The 17,189-nt window shown below is 40.3% G+C and overlaps 1 protein-coding gene across 8 annotated transcripts in view; it reads right to left on the bottom strand.

The window, feature by feature from the left end:
- The window catches only part of SKIC3 (SKI3 subunit of superkiller complex), an 86,083-nt gene that overhangs the window by 32,987 nt on the left and 35,907 nt on the right, over window positions 1-17,189 (bottom strand). For all 8 annotated transcript variants that reach the window (XM_073344528.1, XM_073344529.1, XM_073344527.1 and 5 more), the window contains exons 17-27: window positions 16,910-17,163; window positions 12,945-13,047; window positions 6,343-6,519; window positions 5,715-5,859; window positions 5,483-5,561; window positions 5,328-5,389; window positions 5,153-5,209; window positions 3,997-4,065; window positions 2,063-2,137; window positions 1,136-1,277; window positions 14-107 (exon numbers count right to left, since the gene is read on the bottom strand). In XM_073344528.1, the coding sequence (XP_073200629.1) occupies window positions 14-107; window positions 1,136-1,277; window positions 2,063-2,137; window positions 3,997-4,065; window positions 5,153-5,209; window positions 5,328-5,389; window positions 5,483-5,561; window positions 5,715-5,859; window positions 6,343-6,519; window positions 12,945-13,047; window positions 16,910-17,163 (1,257 nt within the window). The remainder of the gene's footprint in view (window positions 1-13; window positions 108-1,135; window positions 1,278-2,062; window positions 2,138-3,996; window positions 4,066-5,152; window positions 5,210-5,327; window positions 5,390-5,482; window positions 5,562-5,714; window positions 5,860-6,342; window positions 6,520-12,944; window positions 13,048-16,909; window positions 17,164-17,189) is intronic.

The following is a 17,189-nucleotide window of genomic DNA, read 5'->3' on the forward strand; positions in this document are numbered from 1 at the left end:
GTGTATAGGTTACCTTTGATAAGCATCTGTTGCCTGATTTTTCAGTTGCAGATATTCATTCAAATAACCCAGCATCGTGAAAGCAGATGCATCATTTTGAATTCTTTCTGGAAGACCAGAAATGACCATACTCACACACAACGAGCAGTGAAAAAGCATCAGGGTCATATGGTGAAACATATTACAGCAACATGTATTTTTCAAAGCAACTTGAGTTCTAGCTATTAGGTGCCCACTGAGGTCACTGGGAGTCACTTTAGCACCCTTCACACAACACATGGAAAATATATCTATCAAAACCCACCCCATCTTCAGGCTAGTTCAAGAGAAGATTTTAATTCATATGGCATTAGTGTTATTGCCCACAAGAACAAGTTCCATTTTACCAAATAGTCTATGTATTTTAAAATTTCTCAAACTGACTACAAAGAGACAACAACAACAAAATTAAAGAAAATGACATCTGAAAAGGTTTAACTTTTTACAGACTTTACCAAAATATAAATTGAATATCAAGGTTTTAGCTTCAGTTGTACTGCTTTGAAGTCATGTCTATTAAAATGAAACAGTACTGAAAAGTATTAATTTAAAACTTCAAGTGGGATGCTAGCAGTTCTCCCTAGAACATAGTAACACCTCTTTCAATATCTTGTATAAATGAATTATACAAGAAAAGATTAGGATTCTGCAGTTAGAGCCTCAGAGTTTTATTCTGTATGCAAAATTCACCCAATATTAGACATATTCTTGTCAACAGCACAAGTTCAGTAGTCAAAGTGAGTCTATTACTGGCATCGTTTAAGGACAAGTCAGGCAAGGCCTTGATCCTATATTCCTTACTCATCTCTTCAGGGAGATTCTTTCTTGAAGAAGGAGAGCCAGAAAGAATTCAATCTTATTGGGGTCATATTTTCATTATGCATAAATTTAACAAAAACAAAGATACACACACGATACATTTTGGTTGTCTGCTTCATGACTCAGAAGAGCCTCCCCAACCACAAGATTTCATGACCAGCTCAATTTTGGCAAAAGTGATTAAGTAATAGCTAAGCCACATCATGCTGAATATGCTTTTTAGTCAAACTTTTGACAGATATCAAATGAAGTATTTTAACTTTAAGATGTTACCTACCTGTGTATTTGCTCAAAACCACATGTGCTGCCGGAATAGCATTCATTTGAACAATGTTGTACCGATACAGCTCTGTTTCTCTGTTGGTTTTATCTTGCAGTGTTGAGCACACCCAATGAGCATAGCCTTTTGCTCCCTCAGTCTCAAAAACAAAACAAAACCACCACCACCACCACACACAGGCATCATTAACTGCTCAACCAACAATACGCAAAAAAAGAAATCTCTCTGTTCTATAGCACACTAATCTTCAATGAAGAGTGGTTAGGTGTAACATCAGATCAGCATTTTCCTTTTACTACTTAACAATTGTGTTTTAGGTGACTGCAATTCCAATTATAAATTCTTCTTTTGAATATAAATGTAAAAAAAGTTTTATCCATTCACAACAGACAGATTATAAAAGGAACAAAAATCATCACCACTCAAGTCCATTCTTTACTCTTCGGGCATAAGGGAATTTTCTACCACAAAGGTAAAGTTTGCCTGTGCAGGACACAGTGCTTTCTTGGAGGACTGGTCCAAGACTAAGGAACAAACTCCTACAGGAGCTAAACACCAGTGCAAACCTCACCATCCTCTACTCCTAATGGACTTCTACCTGGTCTTCTCTCATATAAACACACAGTGTACATATTAAACAATTCTCCCCATGGAGAGAGGATGAGAGAAAGAATGAGCCACATATGACATATTAGTCCAATTGCTTAAAACGCTACAGGAAGGTGCTCAGATACTACAATGATGAGAATGGTATAAAAACCTATATCAAGTAGAATACAAAACATGAGAGATAAGGGGAATCTGAAACAGGCCTCTAACCTTTTGACTTTAATAAGATAAAATATGAACTTTTATCACATGCCTTTCCATGAAAAAGGCTAGTTGTTCAGAATCTGCTAATGAGAGGACTGTTCAAATACTTACATGCATGCTGAGTTCAGTGGTGTGCCTAAAAAGATCCATAGTTTCATAGCTGCCTACAGCCTCTGCAATAAGAGCCTACAGACAAGTTTAAAAGAAAAAGTTGATTAGGTACTGTAAACAGATAAGAGTTTCCTAATCATTATTCCCACTTAAAGGCTCTTCTTGAGAGGCAAGAATTGCAAAGTACATAACAAATGACCACAAAAATCTCATAAGCACCTAATGTAGTGCATTTTTACTCTAAAAAAAACTCAAGAGATCTTTGTGAAACCCCCAAATATACAAAGAATGGTAAATATTACTGCTACAAGAATAAAAAAAAAATCACTATTAAAGAGAGTGTGTAAACTTAGATGAAGGAATGGAACAGATTGCTGCATTTGAAGTATCTATAGAGTAAAACAAAGAACTTTTACTTTGTAAGTCCTTCACAAGCAAGGATTCTCTTTACACAGCACCCATCAGAATGGGACCCCAATCCTGACCTGGATTTTGGGACACAGCAATAATATAAATCTTTACCACTTCTCTCAACAGTTCAGTTTCACTTATGCATGATAGCAGGGCAGCAAGGAAAGGTTACAGAGGGTACTTGTAATGATGGGAGGGGAACAACAGGACAAAGAGTAGGGTTGGGAATGTCTCTATGGCCACACATATTCCTCCTTTCCTTTTTCACTCCTGGAGTCTCAAGTGGCAACCATGATAGTGAAGCTTGCTCTAGTAGCCAATTTTTCTCCCAGAGTCCTCCTTTATGGACTACAAAAGGGAACGATGGGTACCACAGCCCACTCTCTTATTGTTTTGTTCAGCAACTAGGCATAATATCTGACACCAATTGTGGTTCAAGGATATGCAGTTTTATACTTTTTTGTTTTCAATTTTTTTTTAAATCAGGCATTCTCTCAACACAGTCCTATCTGTAGGCCTTTTTGTTTGGACTAATTCACTGTATTTTGCCTTTGCACCTTTCTGCCTCCCATCAACATTTATTATGACTTCTTATGACCTTCCCCTGACTTTTTATAGTTGAGCTCACAATTAGGGTACATTTGTAGGCCCAATTATCACAGTCACAACCACCCCCATGACAGTAACATGCAGGTGATTATAGAGGCCTCTTTGCCTTCTCTGCTCCTGCAAGATGGCAAATGGAGACTTAAATTTATATCTTAATACTCAATGCAGTGGTGGCAAATTAATGTTCCATGTGGGAGAGCTACCACTATTATGAGAACTTTACATTTGCGGTCTTTAAATTACTGAACTTAATACTACACAAGCAAGTTCTTTTTTTCCTCCTCCACTGTTCTTAGGAGCAGTTCCATTGACATCAATGAGAGTATTTGTATGACCAAAGGGTGCAGGATTTGACCCATAAACACTACTTCTGTTTAGCAGCATTATGGACTGACTGTTCCAAACTGAGCAGGTGACTGGGGGATACCAGTGCTCCATCATGATCTCTTGATATGGCTGCTAGAGTGTCTTAATACTTGAGAAGGTTTTTAATCAGAATGTCCAGGGGAAAAAAAGCACTGAAAACAGTACTCTTATCATTAACCATGATACTAATAAATAAAATCATCATCATCATCATCATGTATCATTAGCCAATTTCACTATACTGCTCCTTCCACAGTAAGTAACAGACTACAAAAATAAGTTATGAAAAAAAACTGATACCGAACACAGCTCCCATAATGGACAAAAAAAACTTTGTGGAAACTTTAGAGAAAGCCAAAGGGAGTAATAGGAAGGTTGAAGTGGCCTTTTTCTGTTTCAAGGAGACACACACAAAAATGTAAACTGAGACTTAATTTTAATCACACGCTTAAATCCCAGTGAAGTGCTTTGCTGGGTCGGTGCCGAAATTCAATATACCTTGCTAAAACCTACTGAAACCCATGCTATGAAAGATATTGATATCTTACCTGTCCAATCCAGCATATTAAGTAAGATGGCTCAAGGGACTGAGCTACTTTGAAGGCTTCATGAGCTTGCTGTAAAAGCACATAAGAAATCAGGTACATTACAGTGAGTCATTTAGCACTATAAGCCAAAAACCTGCTGTTCTAGATACTGAAATACAGAAACAATGGTGTAACTATTTATATGGGACAAAAATCAAATCATTAAAAATATCCAATGTGGCATACAGAACAGCAGTGTAATACCCATATAAAGTATTTCGGTACCACCTCACGCTTTAACAATAGGAACACTCACCTCCCTCCTCCCCAAACCTCCTCCTACTCCCACATAATCAACAGCTATATTTGCTATGGGGGTGGGGGGGATGAGAGGAATGCAAACTTCTAGTAGCCGCCACTGCTAGAAATACAGAACTTTCTCCTCTTCATAGAAAAAAAAAAAAAATGTAGCTCGCTGAGTTCTGGAAGTACTCATTCTTTGACTCCACATTTTGCTTTGAACTGTGTGTAATCTCAGCATTCCCATCATAAAAATCAGATTCTGAGCATTTAACAGCTTTGCAACAAGTTTTGAAAGCTTCAGAAATTACTAATCCATTTTTAAAGAAATCAGTTTCTCACATCGCAAATTTAAAAAAAATAAAAGCAGTGATCAGTTTCTGTTCTGCAACTGGGATTGTCACTGCCTCTTTCTAAACTATGCTCTGCTCCAGTCAAATGGAGCAGCAAATACAAGTCTAAATAAATTTTAAATTTCATTTAAAGGCACTCTTCTTATTCTAGCTTTCTCTTGAGCAGAAACTATAACTGAATTTTTGGCAAACAGAATTTGTATGTTTGATTGCAGTTTTTGTCCCTTAAAATTGCATACACTATAATTTTGATTTCATTAAACTGTTTGAAAAACCAAACCTGTGCTATTTACCAGAATATTGAATTATTTCTCCTAACTGAAATCACTTGTTTCAAACAGTATTGAATTCAAGTATGTGATTTTGCCTGTAACTCTTTAATGGTACAGCAGATTGAATTTTATAAACTGGCAATACTTTTACCTTAAACAGGAGGGTGTGCTTTGCTGTTAAAAAGCATTCTAGAATTGCATTAAAGTAACACCTTTTCAAAAAGCCATCATTTGAGGAGGAGGAATATTTACCTGAATGTTTTCAGTTGCTAAGTACAAAACCCCCAAGTTGGTCCAGGCAACAACATTCTATGCAAAATAATTAAATACAAAAATTAAAGCCAGTTTATTACTGTATTCAAAAACAGCTCCATAAAAAGAATCTTGAGTGCCCATTTGAAACAGAGTAGCTGCCTACAGCACTTACTATTTGTTCAGCTTGAACAGATTTGATGAATGAATGTTGAGCAAGAGCATAATTCCCAACACCTGAAAGACAGAAGATTAGATGTAACTGAATTTTGTTAACAAAAGCAGCCAAGCTGCCCTCTAAATTAGCTGCACAGAATTTTAGAGACTTACCACTGCAACAGGCAACCACACCAAGTGCATTCCAATAGAGATGGTTTTTACTATCAAGCCTCACGGCTTTTTTGAGACACTGGAATGAAGAGAATTAACTGTGAGTTGTTATAACACATTAGACTTTAACCACTGTTTTGTCACAATTTTAGGTTACACTGAGCACAAAGTGATCCTGAAAGTGACAGTGTTTAAAAAGTGTCACTGAAGATGGCAGAAAGACACGCAATACCTGTAAAGATTTCTCTAACAGTTCACTGATCTCATTTGTGTCACTATCGGCTGCTGTTAGGTGTTGTGCTTGACGATAGTAGTTTATTCCAAGATCACACCATGTGTTAGGTGAGGACATCAGTTTTAATGCTCTGCCATAACACCTACAGAAATATGAATCACAGAATTGTTTTATCCCCACTCATTCCACTTAAAAATAAACCACTGAACTGAAGCCTGCCTTCAGAGGTGCTCTGAAGTAGAGGCAGACAAAAATGGTCACTAACAAGTTACAAGTGTGGAAAAAAATGTCAGAGTCTTTATGCTGAATTCAGGCTAGTATTCTGTGGCAACATTTTTAAGTTAGACTGCTGTCTGAAACTGATCTGGGGTTATGAATTCCAGGGGGGGAAAAAGTCATAAGAAAATTGATTAGGGAGCAAAGTGAAGGGTGTGATGGTCAAAGTGTGCACAATTCATTTATCACAAAGTTCTGCAATTTATTCCATGCATATCACTTCCACATATGTATGCTGGATGTATATTGATTTAGTATTTGAAATTTTTAGCCTTCCAATCTTTTTAGTCTAGAATAGTTAAGATTTTAGTAGACTTTATATGATGAAGCATCTCATAATGATTGTTACCTTCCTCCCAAACTGAGGAGCTCACTTTTCTTCAGCATTTGTTTGCCTACATTCTGACCAATAAGGGATCCCAGAACTTTAACATTCACTTTGGATGATGAAATAACATGCACGATAGTACATGCATCCCCAAGTAGTTTCCAAAGGCAAGATACATCAGGACGATGTTTTGTCGCTCTGCAAAATAAGGTATTAATTTAAATAAGTTATTTAAGGTATGGCAGTCCTCTCCCTTTTTCAGAAAGAGTTTATTCTGAAATTGAGGGAAAGTTTAAAATGAACACGAATTGTTTGAGTGAGAAAGATTGATATAAATTTTTCCTTTCTGCCCCTCCAAATGATGTGTAAAAAATAAAAAAAATAAAGAGACACACATATGTAGAACAAGAACAAAGTTAAAACTGGTCACTTTCCCCTCAACTATCATCATAACTAAAAAAAAAGTGAACGTACCTAGTTTGCAGTAACAAATTACAAGGAAAAAGAAGAGGAATACTTTTGGCACCTTAGAGACTAACAAATGTATTTGAGCATAAGCTTTCATGATGCATCTGATGAAGTGAGCTGTAGCTTGTGCTCAAATACATTTGTTCATCTCTAAGGTGCCACAAGTACTCCTTTTTGCGAATACAGACTAAACACGGCTGCTACTCTGAAACCAGTCAAATTACAAGGAAACACTCAGAATGATCTCAACTCTGAGCTTCCCCAGAATAGTTGGTCTTCAGTATATCTTTGGGTTGCTTTCTACCATTCAAAAGCATGGACTGAACCTCTGAAGAGAGGCCCAACTCAAGACCAGAGGACCACTGAGGCAATCTGGTGAAGAGGGTGCTTTGTGATCCTCACTCAAGCTGTCAAAACCATTTAGAGGAAGGTGCAAAGCTGACAGGTTACCACAGAAGAAGCTCCCTTTCTTTGAAGTCTGAATCTTTTTCTAGGAGGCTCCACAGGACTTGAAAAAGCCTGGTACATTTAGAATGGAAAGGGTCAAAAAAATTGAGCTGTCTATGATTCACAGAAAATGTTCAGTGTCACCAGTTGAAAAGCTTAAGCCTTCAAAACAGTATTCTGAACTTTCCTGGGGAGGCCAGAAGATTGCAGCAAACCAGTGGTTGCTACTGACCATGAGGCCATGCCAGCAGCATCAATTGAGGCCTACAGAGAAGTTTTAGTTATAAACGGACCCTCTGAAATGAGGGCTTGAAATTGTTCCCCTAGTTCTTGAGGCAGATGATCGAACTTGGAAAAATATGATTTCAACAATTATTCTATCAAGACCTGATAGTTTGCCACCCAAAACTGAAAAGCAGCGGACAAACAGCTCTTCCGACCAAGAAGTTCTAAACTTTTGGACTCCTTGTCTGAGCAGGTGGGCCTGGAGTGAGCTTGACCATGTATGCTGTTAACTGCATCCACCAAGAATTTGGGGCTGGGATGAAGGGGGGCAAAAAACATTCCAGTCCCCTAGCTGAAATGTTATATTTATTTGCCCATTTGCTGGTATGCACAATGGCGACCACACTTTATGAGGCATTATTGTCACCAGCCCCTAAACAGGCAAGGCAACCTTGCCCTGGGGGTGGAATGCAGAATGTCCGCCAAAGAACGTTTAGTCTCCTGAATTTCCTCCAATGGAATTTGGAGGGATTCAGACAGTCATTTCATCAGGTCCTGAAAGGCCCTGCAGCTATCTGCATAGGAGGATGGTGGTGGCAGCAGCAGCATCACTGCCTCACTGAGGGAGGAAGAGGACTACTTATCTGATGGGGGTGTACTGTCCTCAGCTGCTGCCTCCCATTCCAAAGTCTCCTCCTGGACAGGGAGTTGTAGTAGTACTGGTGGCTGAACTTGTGGGACCAGAGGCTTCTGCGGGACCTGGGGTTCTCTAAACAAGGTCTCTTACAAGAGGGTATCCTATAAAACAGGTCCCTATACGGAGCCCAAGAATTCCAGTAGGTCCACTGTGGTGGTAGGTTAGGAGAGGGCAAGGGTGGTCCTACCAGGAGTGCTGAGAGCATTCACTGGGCTCTGGTACGTCCTCCTCACAAAATCTCTCTGAAGATATGGGAGTGAGGCAGAGCCCAGGTCAAAATCCACAGTGTCTGAGAAATTCTCTCCCATGTCCAGTGGAAGGGCTCTGATCATCAGTACTGGAAGCAGTACCAGAGGTCAAGGTGGCACTGGAGATCAGGATCCCACTCCAGAGTGAAGAGAGTTGGTCACCAGCAGGTGTAGCAGTACCAGGGAATGACTATTCCCCTCAGGGAGGTAGAGGCCAGTCTGAGTGCTCCATATGGCTTTGAGAAGGGAGCAGTACTGAAGTTTAAGATAGGCTAAGAATTCTGGAAAAGCTTAGAGGAATCATCGTGCCTGGAAATCTCTGCTGCCTCTACCAGGGTTGGCACTACTCATTGCTGTTTACTGGAAGACCTCTTGGGGCAGTATCAATGCTTCACTATTGAAGTCCACAGGAGCCTCAGCAACACCCATGACGGAACATGAAGTCTCCTTGAATCTAGCTCAAAGAAGTGACTTATTCCTTCTTCTAGAGTTTCTCTGTGAAATCGGGCTCTTTTCTTCAAATGCACTGTTTCTGAAGCTGCCTCTGGAGCTCTGGCAGTCACTGTTACAGCCTCAGAGGATGAGGCAGATGTACACGGGGGGAGGAGATTTGAACAAAGAGAGCTTTAGGGAGCACTTCAGTAAGAAGAGCTTCTATCTATCCTCCCTCAGTTTGCAAGATCTGGTTTTGAACCCCATGCAGACCTTGCACTTTGATGGGAATGTGAGACTCTTCAAAGCACTTGAGGCAGCTGAAGTCCTGTCACTGAGGGGGAAAGACCTTTGGCAAGTCTGATGGGGTTTGAAACTCATGGCCTTTGGTATAACTCAAACAGGAAGTACTGCAAACAACAACAAAGCCTGGGAGAGGGGAACCCAGCACAAAACTATGGCTAAAAAGGAAAATAATAATAACCCTCCCCCATGAGTAAAGATACTTCTAGAGAAGCAGTGGACACCGCAGAGCTCCATCTGGAGACAACAGCAGTTGAGAAGGAATTGGATCGACAGCGGGTCTGCCCTTCCCTATACGCCCTTGCACCAAACTGCATAGCATGTAGGTTTGGACCCACAGACACTGCTTATAAAAGCCTCCAACCAAGAGCGCATGGGCATTTGGATCCTACAGTGAAACACTCACAGGGACAACACTGGGGTTATGTAATTTATTGTTGTTTTCTATAGTCTAAAAAGGAAGAGACAGAAAAGAAACTGTGTGTGGTATATGGAGTAGGTAAACGGACCATATATTGCCATCTAGAAAGTAGCAAAGCCACAGGTGAAGTTTATCAGCAACAGATTCACTGAAGTAAGCTGAAGACCTTGTGACAATGCCTCATAAGTGCGTCCTACACAAAGGAGAACACTGGGAGTCTACTCCCATAGCTGCTTCAGGGAGATGGATAAGGCAGATGAGTCATCCAACTAGAGGAAAAGAAGCTCAAGACCACTCCTAACAGACTTAGACTGATTTACAAAGCAGTCTTGCTTTGACCCAGTATGAGCAGGAAAGAATTATACTCTACTAAAGTAAGGGCTTATCTACATAGTGGGGGAATGCACTCTCTGGGTGTGCGATTTCTAAAGAACCCCAATATGTTGAGCTGTGTAGACTCTGCAGGTGTGCGTTAATGTAGTGTTGGCTGAAACACTATCATGTTAAAGCACACCAAAGAATCTTTAGCGTGCACCAGCAGGGTCTACACAGACCAATTAATGCACAAGTTAGTGCACTTTAGAAATTACAGCCTTGTAGAGCACATTAGCCCACCCTGTAGACAAGCCCTACATGCTTTTTACTTTCCCTCTTCTAGACCATGCCAAATAACTATACTAATGTCCACATCTAGAAATGCATAGAATACATCCTGCTATTGAATGACATATACTGCTGGCAGGTAGACGAAGATGGGATGTTTTACAGAATCCTCTTCTATTGGGAGATCACCTCAAAAAAACCAAACAAACCAACAGCCTTCTATGGCAGCTTCATGGAAAGAAACAAGATTAGATGTTGTGACATCTAGAAATTTAAGGTCATAAATTAAGAGATGGAAAGGGCAATAGGAGTGGACTCTTTTCCTGTTAAAAGTTTTAGGTGATGATGTTAGGGCTCGATTTTAGACTGATGTGAAAGGTCACATAACCAAGCTAAATCCATTTATTAAATCAAAGATTCATCAGAACAATATAGAAAGGAAAGGTTGATACTTTACTAATCTGGAGAAAAAACTTGAAGCAGTTACATTTTCACTCTGTTCCACTCATACCCCTCATTACAATAAAGAGAGAAAACTCCCCATATTCCAACATGTCATTATGTACCTTATCTTTTTTGCACCTGCTTTTCAAGGCTCTTGTTTGCCACAACAACAGGGGCTGCAAGTGCCTTAAAACCCTGAAGTATCTCACTGGCCCAACCAAGGAACTACAGTAACTCCTCACTTAATGTTGTAGTTATGTTCCTGAAAAATGCGACTTTAAGTAAAACGATGTTAAGCTGGAGCACCCAGGGTGAAAACTGGCAGCTTCCTGCCCCGCCCTCCCGCCCCAGCTCACCTCCGCTTCCTTCCCAGCGCTTGCGCCGCAAAACAGCTGTTTCATGAAGCAAGCCTGGGAGGGAGGGGGAAACATGGCACGCTTGGGGGAGGAGGCGGGGCCAGGGAGTGGATTTGGGGAGGGATCCAATGGGACAGGGCTGGGGGGCAAGAGCACGCCTGTGCTCCCTCCCCTGCCTCCTGAACACTGCAAGCCAGCTGACTGCTGTGGGCAGGGGGAAGGCGCACCACTTTCTCACTCCTCCCTCCTGCCCGCAGCAAATCAGCTGGCTTGCGACATTCAGGGGGCAGGAGAGTGCAGGGAGGAGTGAGGACTCGGCACGCAGCCTCCCCCCCGCCTCTTCCCGCAGCAATCAGCTGGTTTTCAGTGTTCAGGGGGTAGGAGAAGTAGGGGGAGCCTGTGCACCAAGTCCTTGCTCCTCCCCCCTGAACACCGCAAGACAGTGGATTGCCGTGGGCAGGAGGCAGAGGGGGAAGGCACTGATCCGCGGGGTCTGCCGGTGGGCGGGAGCGTAGGGGGGCTGCCAGCTGTGGACAAAGCAGGCAGCCAAACGACCTTATAGTGAAGCATTGCACAACTTTAAATGGAGCATGTTCTGTAATTGAGCAGGGAAGTAAGATCGAAACAAGGTTAAGTGAGAGGACGTTAAGTGGGGAGTTACTGTACACAGATAAGGCCTCCTTTAGTATAGTACATGGGCATAGGCTGCATATGCAAGGGCCACAAGAGGTCTTGACTGAGATGGGGGAACAAATCAGTATAGCATAAGAAATGGTGATAGGAAGAAAAGAAAGTACTCCATAGACAACAGCTTGTATATAAAAGAGTAATTGAAGACTGTAGTTCAATTAATCTTTTGAATGTAGCTTTTTATTCCATAAATACAGTCACCTGGGCGCCTTTTTTTGGCGGGGGGGGGGGCGGGGGCGGGGTCGCTATGTGTATAGGTGAAATTATAGCCCACTGAATTCAGTGAGAAGTTTTGCCATTTTCCTCAGTGTGGCCAGGATTTAAGCTATGGTCTTTAACAAAATGGTTAAGAGTAGTTTCAGCAGTAATCTGTAGGTAATTCATTAGTTTCATTAAAAGTGAACTACAGATGAAAATCTTAGCTCTCCCACAAGAATTTCTGCTGTAGCCTCCAGTATGCCTCAAAATTAGAAGAAAGTGAGGATGTAGCATGAGGAATGGAGTTTGTTGATGTACAGGAGATTTAAATGATTTTATTGTTTTTATTTTTAAAGCCTACATTGCTGGGTGTAAACTTCAAAACAGAGCTGTGCAGCCCTCCATTATTAAAAAAAAAAACAAAAAAAACCACACACACAACAATCCCCAGTCCCATATAATCCTTCACATTCTTTTTTAACAGGAGGCTCCACCTCAGATCAGATTCTTTCCTGAGAGCAGGGAGGGGCTGTTTCAGACAAAAGTCTACAGTCACAATGTATGATTTAAAATGAAAGACAAAATTAAAGTCTGTTAAGTTTGAGAGAGAAGAGCATGTTTCACCAATACCACTCTGATCTGAACAGTATATTACACAAGGTAAACCACCCTCAGTTTGGAGTACTGGAGCAGTGAAGACTGAAAGGACCATAGAAAAAGACTGTGGGTAGACACACACAAAGGGACAAAAAACACCCATCTCCCACCCCCAATTTTAGTAGTTATTACATTTCCACATAGTTCTCCCCAGTGTTCTGCAAGGATGTCATTGTTGCTTTTTAATCAGTCTCTTCACACTATGACAAGAAGAAATCTAAAAACAATCCTATCAATTGTTAAAATTTTCTAATCACTTCATGTGGTCTGAATACAAGATGCATCGTTCACACTACTTCATAAAAATACAAAATAAAATTTCATGCTAGATTAGCTTACTACAAATTTTTTTATCCCAAGTTTAATTGAAAGAAAAAAAAAAAACCACACAGGATCTTAATTAAGACTTACATACTTGAACATGAAGTACTAACCGTGTAAAATATTCAAGTGCTTGTTCTACATAATCTAGAACTTTCCCATCAAGATAGTCTGCAAGAGCAGCCCGTGCCATCATGAGATAGCACTCTCCCAGACCTGAAAGGAAATTAAACATTTAGTCTGTGAGCAGGAGAGTGACTTGAAGGACACCTTTATATAGTTAAACTCAAAAACCCAAGTATTATGGCACAAAGAACATTTAGCAGGTCAAAGAAGCATAACTAAGCAGTAGCATGCTTTGTAGCTTCTGCAGGCCTACCTTACTATACACAGAAGGAGCTCCTTGCATCCCTCCATTCCACTGCACAAGGTCCCTGTGTATTCTTGTATTTCAGGGATTCCTTGAACTCCCCCTAGTCTCCCACCATACTAAGGTCCCAAATTTCCACCTGCCAGGGACTGTGCCACCCTCCCATTTGCCATCCCATGGCAGGGGCTGTGTACATGCCCCCATTCCCTCCTTCCCCTCCCCAAGATTACTAATTGTCTGGGAGACAAGTCATTCAGGGCATCATCATGTTAAATTCTAATGGGAGGATGTGCAAAGATGAAATGGGATACGATTATGCTGGGACGAGTTTGATCTAGACCACTGCAGAAGTGCTTGAAGCTGTGCTTCAGCTTAACAGCAGCCAGTGGCTCTGTGTCTCCCCTGTTTGGTTTTCTGATTTCTCTCTAAAATCTATAGGGTTCCAGCCACTGATGCCCAGAACATTCCCTGAAATTGATGGATATGGTGCTCAAGTTATCGCATTACATGAGACACGCCACCAAGCTGAGTACAGGCATTTGCATGCTTGGCTGGCAATAATATGACATGCTCCTCTTTGCAGGGCTTCAGAAGGCCCTCTTACCCACGTTAGAAAGTAAGCTGTTACCTACCCTGGAAGAATATGAACTGGAGAATTACAGATACACACAAAAAAACCCAAAGCCTAAATAGTTTAAAACTAGACTGTTTAAAACTTCAGATTTGTTTTTAATGTCCATTAAAAACACTTGGGAGGAACCCTCTTTGCTAAGAATCCAGCCATTCCCACTCATTCACCTACGGGCAATAAAAAGCTCACAATCCACATTTCAGCTATCAAAGTTCTCCTCCAACTCACTCTCAAAAAACAAAACAGAGCTTGAAATTCCTCATATTTTCAGAGGAAAATACAAGTTCTTTGTTTTGTTTTTTTTAATGAAAAGCACAGAGAGTCAGGCTTTAATATATAAGAGCAAAAAGACCAGGCACAAACCACCTCTTCCTCCTCTTTGTAATGCAGTGATTTTTGCTCTAGGATTAAACACAAGTGGAGGTGGAGGGAGGAAAGACGTGAGGAGAAGGGTGTGTTTTAATCAGGGCTTAATCGCAATTTTAATCCCACTTAATACATTTCAATTGATATTCTATTGTTTAATTATTTGGGTTTTTTTTACCTTCATATATATTTTATTCTGTGTTGTAAATTAAATCAAAGTGTATATTATTTTCTATTACAAATATTTGCACTGTAAAAATGGTAAACAAAAGAAATAATATTTTTCAATTCACCTCATACAAATACTGTAGTGCAATCTCTGTTGTGAAAGTGCAACTTACAAATGTAGATTTTTTTGTTGCATAACTGTACTCAAAAACAAAACAATGTAAAATTTCAGAGCCTACACGTCCTCTCAGTCCTACTTCTTGTTCAGCCAATCGCTAAGACAAACAAGTTTATTTACACTTACAGGAGATAATGATGCCCTCTTCTTGTTTACAATCTCACTAGAAAGTGAGAACAGGGCATTTGCATGGCACTTTTGTAACTGGCATTGCAAGGTATTTACATGGCAGATTCTAAACATTCGTATGTCCCTTCATGCTTCAGCCTCCATTCCAAAGGACGTTTCCATGTTGATGACGCTCGTTTAAAAAAAAAAAAAAAAGTGTTAATTAAATGTGACTGAACTTCTTGGGGGGAGAATCGTGTGCCGCCGCCTCCTCTGTTTTAATAACATTCTGCCATATATTTCATGTTATAGCAGTCTCGGATGATGACCCAACACATGTTGTTCATTTTAAGAACACTCTCACTGCAGATTTGTCAAAACACAAAGAAGGTACCAATGTGAGATTTCTAAAGATAGCTACAGCATTCAACTCAAGGTTTAAGAATCTGAAGTGCCTTCCAAAATCTGAGAGGGACGAGATGTGGAGCATGCTTGCAGAAGTCTTAAAAGAACACCACTCCAACGTGGAAACTACAGAACCCGAACCACCAAAAAAGAAAATCAACCTTCTGCTAATGGCATCTGACTCAGATAATGAGCATGCGTCGGTCCACACTGCTTTGAACGGTTATCAAGCAGAACCTGTCATCAGCATGGACGCATGTCCCCTGGAATGGTGGTTGAAGCATGAAGGGACATATGAATCTTTAGCGCATCTGGCACATAAATATTTTGTGACACTGGCTACAACAGTGCTATGAGAACACCTGTTCTCACTTTCAGGTGACATTGTAAACAAGAAACAGGCAGCATTATCTCCTGCAAATTGTAACCAAACTTGTTGGTCCGAGTGATTGGCTGAACAAGAAGTAGGACTGAATGGACTTGTAGGCTCTGAAGTTTTACCTTGGTTTTATTTTTGAATGCAGGGTTTTTTGTACATAATTCTACATTTGTAAGTTCAACTTTCATGATAAAGAGATTGCACTATAGTATTTGTATTAGGTGAATTGAAAAATACTATTGTTTTTTTACAGTGCAAATACTTGTAATCAAAAATAAATATAAAGTGAGCACTGTACACTGTGTTGTAATTGAAATCAATATATTTGGAAATGTAGAAAACATCCAAAAATATTTAAATAAATGTAATTCTAATATTGTTTAATCACATGATTAATTTTTTTTAATCACACGATTAGTAACTATTAATTTTTTTAATCGCTTGATAGACCTAGTTTTAATTCTAAGTTTTAACCCCACCTACCAAACTGAGAATCTTTTAGGTTTACCTGCTAGGGCTCAAGAATATCCACCATTTTAACTTTTTGTCTGCTAGTGCCAGTGAGCGCTGCTTGCTGGTCAAAGTCATTTTTCCTCTCTATACAGTACAAGCTGTCATAAAGGGAAGGGTAAACACCTTTAAAATCCCTCCTGGCCAGAGGAAAAACCCTTTCACCTGTAAAGGGTTAAGAAGCTAGGATAACCTCGCTGGCACCTGACCAAAATGACCAATGAGGAGACAAGATACTTTCAAAGCTGGAGCAGGGGGTAGAAACAAAGGTTCACTCTGTGTGTGTGTTGTTTTTGCCAGGAACAGAAAAGGAAGTAATCTAGCTAGATATGCGTTAGATTCTGTTTTGTTTAAATGGCTGATAAAATAAGCTGTGCTGAATGGAATGTAGATTCCTGGTTTTGTGTCCTTTTATAACCTAAGGTTTTGCCTAGAGGGATTCTCTATGTTTTGAATCTGGTTACATTGTAAGGTATTTACCATCCTGATTTTACAGAGGTGATTCTTTTTATTTTTTCTTCAATTAAAATTCTTCTTCTAAGAACCCGATTGCTTTTTCATTGTTCTTAAGATCCAAGGGTTTGGGTCTGTGTTCACCTATGCAAATTGGTGAGGATTTTTATCAAGCCTTCCCCAGGAAAGGGGATGTAGGGTTTGGGAGGATTTGGGGGCGGGGGGGAAGGAAGAGACGTTTCCAAGCAGGCTCTTTCCCTGTTATATATTTGTTAGGCGCTTGGTGATGGCAGCAATAAAGTCCAAGGGCAAAAGGTAAAATAGTTTGTACCTTGGGGAAGTTTTAACCTAAGCTGGTAAAAATAAGCTTAGGGGGTTTTTCATGCAGGTCCCCACATCTGTACCCTAGAGTTCAGAGTGGGGAAGGAACCTTGACACAAGCATTTCCCGATTTAGAATTTGGTGCTTCAATTTCAATTTTACACTAAGTTAACAATCCATCTTTATTACCTTTGAGTGCAGGTACATATTCTTTTGACTTCTTTAAGATTTGTTGGTATTCAGCTATAGCGTCTTTATACCTTCCTAGAATCTGTTCAATTGATGCAGCCTTGTAAATACTGTATATCGATTTGGGATTCAGCTCACTGGCCTTTGTGAAGGACTTCAGTGCCGTTGTATAGCCACCTCTGCTCAGGTATGCCTCTCCTAGAGACTCCCAACAGTTGGAGTCCTTTGGATCTGCCCTTAGAGCTGCCTGCAAGCTGAATATGTCAGGAAATAAAAGACA

This window comes from Lepidochelys kempii, chromosome 5, assembly GCF_965140265.1.
Source record: "Lepidochelys kempii isolate rLepKem1 chromosome 5, rLepKem1.hap2, whole genome shotgun sequence".
Lineage (NCBI taxonomy): Eukaryota > Metazoa > Chordata > Testudines > Cheloniidae > Lepidochelys > Lepidochelys kempii.